This window comes from Silurus aristotelis (genome assembly GCF_946808225.1).
Source record: "Silurus aristotelis genome assembly, chromosome: 1".
In the NCBI taxonomy this organism is placed as follows: domain Eukaryota; kingdom Metazoa; phylum Chordata; class Actinopteri; order Siluriformes; family Siluridae; genus Silurus; species Silurus aristotelis.
In genome coordinates, this window is record NC_139574.1 from 36,861,945 (window position 1) to 36,867,204 (window position 5,260).

The window sequence follows — 5,260 nt, forward strand, 5'->3', positions numbered from 1 at the left end:
TCTCTTTTAAAAAACATTGAATTTGCATAGTTTAATAATAAAAGAATTAAACTATGCAAATAAAATGTATAGTGTAATTTCTGGTTTAATATTTTCTGGTGCCTCTGGACAGGTTTTGGGGTAAAGGTGGAGGTAGGCTCTTCTCTGGCTGACACCTGTGCATTCTGGCACTGTTGTGGGCTAGTTAGGACTGACTTGTGGGGGCATTGTGTAGCTGAGATTTGTCTGCTTCCAGCATTGGTTCTGGTTGACTTTAGCAAACAGCATTAAGGCCAATCTAGGGGTGTAATTCCATGCGGTGTGTGGGCCAATCTCACTACCGAACCCCAGCCAGATCCGGCTACCACACTCTTTTGTAGCAGGTATTTGGAAAAATGCTGAAAGTTTAGTGTGACTGTGGTTTAAGGCCTGGACAGTCGTATATTTGTGGCGCTTTCACAGGTGTTGAAAGTGCAAGATGTTTTTTTTTATGGCATGTGTGACCCTTTTGGGGTTCCATGCGAATGGGTGTTTATGCTGGAAGAACGTCTGAAGGCTCTGCATTTTCAGGACATAGCCACAAAGCCGGAATGTCTGGCTTGTAGTAGAGAGCTGTATGTTAGTGACGCTACTCTTCTTCAACCAATGAGAAAGTCTTGTCCTGAAAAACCAACAGATCGCACAGATTTATCCTTTTATGGGATATAATTTCTCCAAGACTTAAAAGTAAAAATGTGGGTGTTTAGCCACAGACAGAAGACACTATATGGACATTACTTGACATTGTTCATCAATACTAGCTGTTCAGTCTGCAAGTTTTTTTTTTATGTTTAAGGAGAAATGTTTTTTTAAAGACAACAATCCAAAAAACCCAGTACCTTTTAGTGAAGTTTGAAATTGCAGATTAAATGTGGAATAAGATGTTGCACATATGTGCCTATGATGTGCCTATGATGTAACCTATATTATTTATAATATGCTGTACTTGTGACACGAAGACAAAGTTGAACTTTCAAAACTTTCATTTGGTAACATATTCTAAAATATGTATGTATATGTGGGCATATACATCTGTTAATGTGTGAATAGGCCTGCAGACATGAAAACAGACAGATGATTCAAGGTTGAATATAGCACCAGTGTTCTGAACTTCACATAGCAGCTGTGTGACATCAGTCAACTCAAATTAAGCATGTTACCACACAGCTGAGATTTCATTTCAATCATTGTCAACAAGTGTGTTGCCAGAACGTCTAGAGGGCTCCATTCCCAAAAATTAAACCATGATGTACAACCAATTAAATAAAACACAAAAAACGCCTGTTACAGGTACACACAAGAGATGATATTCATACTTGACAAAGACAAGCAGCCTGCCATGAGCAAATGGCGCTAAGAAAATACAAATAAAAAATGTATTGTGTTGTTCGATATATTACAATATAAACTCTATATGGGGTTTAAGAAATCTGACCATCATACATTTATATGTGGGCCTATTGTATAGAAAAGGGGGGGTCTAATCTTTTGTACCTCGTGTACCGGTTTAGTTTTGAGAATACTCTTTTGGTTGGTGCAAAAAAGGGCAAAATGCACAGAAAATAGTACCTTGTCATATAGACATTATTTATATACAGAGACTTGAAAAAGTTGTGAAAATTGTAATCACATTTAAAACCATCCACAGTCCAAAGTATTTTTTAACAATTTGATCAGTGAAAAGGAATTTTTAGTCATCAGGTTTATTATTTATCAGTGATTAACATATTCATAAACCGGGTTTAAGCTCCATGCGTAATCTCTCTCTCTCTCTCTCTCTCTCTCTCTCTCTCTCTCTCTCTCTCTCTCGTGAGACATAGACATACAAAATAAACCAATGACTCATTTGTTCGTTTTGGTCATGACCATCAATTAAAAGTCCTGTTTACCAGTGATATTTAACCAATAGATGTTTGAGGACTGAACACTGCGATTAACTTCTTTAACAATTTTTTACTATTCAGAATCAACTCTTCAGCATTTTATCACAGTTTTTGTGTACTCGGTAAAACGTTTCTGGCGTGTGCCTTAAAAAGGTAAACGTTTATGGCCCTTTTTGCGTTCCACAGCTTTTGACTACTTTAGGTCTGGTGTTACTTTTCGCTCTCCGTAATGGAAGATCTCGGGTTCTTTCACTACTTCTAAATTTAGCGGTGACTGACGCGAGAAACGGTTCATCGATGACGGCGGGAAGACAAGGACCCGAAAAAAACGCTCCACAACTCTTACTGTGAATGACGTAAAGTATTTATAGCAGCTGTCGTCATCGTGCGTTTAGGCGTAGTATAAATTGAAGAGGCGCAAAATGCAGCTGTACAGCAGCGCGCTCACACACTATCCGGGCTCTTCGCGGAAATCCACAGTAACCGTAACGGCGCGGGGCGGAAACACAGAGTTCACATCGAGCTTTAACGCCGACAAGGGAACCAACGCAGAAGCATCAGTGGGAGAGACCTGGACAGATACGAAAATGCCTGCCTTCTCGTGCTACGAGGCCACAATTAGGCCCGTATTCTATACGTCCACAGCGGAGATGGTCATCAGAAGGGCGGATGGAGTGGAGAAGTTTGTCCCTATTCAGATCATAAAGGATCTGCACACAACTTCCCGTGCTGCAAATGTATACAGAGCTCCGTGTATAGAGAACAATATTGAGGAGTCAGATGGCGATTTATTTAATGACCTTCCTGAGCATAGAAGAAGAACTTCAGACACATTTAAAGATAACAATGAGATAACTGAGAGCAACTCAGTACATTTCCAGAACTTGTTAACAAGAAATGATTGTACAGTGGAAGATAAAGTGCCGGAGGACCCATTGCTGCAGCTGCATGTATTCCAGGAGTCTGCTAGCAGGGCTGACCTCAATGAGAAGATTAGCCAATACCTGTCTGAGGTGGAGAAACAGAACAAATACCTCCAGGACAGCAAAAAGTATCGTTTTCACATTATACCAGATGGAAATTGCCTCTACCGTGCAGTGTCTAAAGCAGCATATGGTGAGCAGTCAATGCACAGAGACCTAAGAGAGCACACAGTTCATCATATTGCTGACCACCTGGATGAGTTCAGTCCTATTATTGAAGGTGATGTGGGTGAGTTTTTAATCAATGCAGCACAGGATGGTGCTTGGGCTGGTTACCCTGAGCTACTGGCCATGAGTCAAATGCTGAATGTGAACATCTACCTGACCACAGGAGGTAGTCTAACAAGTCCCACTGTCTCCACCATGATACACTATTTGGGTGAGGAGGACTTGACCAAACCAGCTATCTGGTTGAGTTGGCTGAGTAATGGCCATTATGATGTGCTGCTGGACAGCTACCAGCCCAATCCAGAGTACAATGACTGGTGCCTGCACACACAGGTGCAACAGAAACACGATGAAGAACTTGCCAAGTCCATGGCAGCTACTTTATCCAAAATGTACATAGAAAAGAATAGACCTAAATGAGCTTTTTTGTTGTAATTGTACAAATAAGTTTTACACTGGTTCCACAATGTTTTGATTTTTATAACTGATTTCTAGAAACCTTTAGAAAATACATAATTATAATATTTAAGTTTCATTATATTTTACTATATTTAATTGTATTGTTCTTTTTTGTAAACATTTGGGTATGTTGCTGTTGCCAGAAATGTCACATTACATGAATATCTCAAAATGATTAAATATATTGATTTAATACATGATTCTGATATTTATCTGATTCTTATGCTGTATTTTTTTATATATTTTATATGTATTATATTTATTTGTATATTCTAGTATACTGTATTTTTCTGTGTTTAACAAATGTATATATTTATATTAGGGCTGTAACATTTCATCGAGTAATTTGATTACCAAAATTAATCTTCATTTAGTCCATTTAACTTTACGCAAACCACTGTGTTTTCCATGGTCCATTATTACTGACACATCACCCACTAAACTCTGGAAAGGGAAAACAGGAAACAGAAGATGCTACCGAATGAAAAGTGGCGGAACGGGGAGAAAATAGAGAGGGGTGAGGAGAAGATACAGGCCAAAGAAAATGGCAGAAAGTTTCCAAAGTTCGGGATCATTTCAAACTTAAACATAAAGAAAACACCGTACAGTGCACTTACTAAAGTCATTTGAAATTGATTTTTATTTATATACAGTGTGGTCAAAAAGTCCCTCTGCAGTGGCTGTGTAGAGTAGGCAGTGTAGCAAGTTTTTAAAGCTGGCGATAAATACACGGATTTAGTGTGTGGAAAATTTCAAGCAGCTTTTCTGGAGACAAGAAAACCATAATCACGATACTGTGCAAGCTTTAATAAATACATAAATGTGTAAGGATAATTAGAAGTTTTGTTAAACAAATAGTTTCCCATAACCTACTCAATGCAGCCACTGCAGAGGGAATTTTTGAACACAAATGTATTTGTATTTTGATGTAATATGGTTATTAAATGCACTAAATGGGTTTAGTTTACTAAATGTCTGTCTGTCTTGACATAGTGTCTTGATGTTTAATGGAATTTGGACTGAAATCCCACTCTGCAGTGATCAAACATCTCAGAAGAAAATAATCAAAAGGCTAGACTAGCCTGTTTCTCTGATTGTTTACACATTCCATGCGCATCACCTAAAACTCTAGCATAAACTAGGACTCTTGAGAGTAGTAAAATCTTGTAGATATTATGAGTAATTAATAATGATTTGGCTCATTTTACTGCAGGTATAAATGCTATACATTTATGTGTGTTTTTATTAAAGAGATTTCTTAGTTTCCCATGTAAATTAAGCACATACAGATTCAGAAAGTATTCAGATCCCCTTCACTTTTTAAATTTTTTGATGTTGCAGCCAAAAAATACAATAATTCAGATTGATTTTTTTTCTCATTTTTTTTTCCCTGTTCCCCATATTGATGATAAAACAGAATACTGGTAATGTCTGTAAACTTTTTAAATAAAAAATTTTTTTTCCAAGTTTGTCTCTATAGCACTTTTTACAATGGACATTGTTTCAAACAGCTTTGCAGAATGTAAATATAAGTGAATTATGTGTATTCATCCCCAATGAGCAAACCTGGGGTGACTGTACCAAGGGAAATCTCCCTTAAATAGTATGAGGCAGAAACCTTGAGAGGAATGAGACTCAAAACGGGAACGCATCATCATTTGGGTGATAAAAAGTGCGATTGGGTGATGAGTAATGTCCTTTCTACAGTCTTACACAGTCAGTTGAAGTTGTAGGTCCAAGAGCTCCTGA

The 5,260-nt window shown here is 37.8% G+C and overlaps 1 protein-coding gene across 1 annotated transcript; it reads left to right on the plus strand.

The window, feature by feature from the left end:
- The first annotated feature begins 1,906 nt into the window (after positions 1 to 1,906).
- On the plus strand, positions 1,907 to 4,977 carry otud1 (OTU deubiquitinase 1). Its single transcript, XM_083538189.1, has one exon. It carries the CDS (start codon positions 2,324 to 2,326, stop codon positions 3,470 to 3,472), a length of 1,149 nt encoding a protein of 382 aa, XP_083394315.1. The 5' UTR covers positions 1,907 to 2,323; the 3' UTR covers positions 3,473 to 4,977.
- The last annotated feature ends 283 nt before the right edge of the window (positions 4,978 to 5,260 follow it).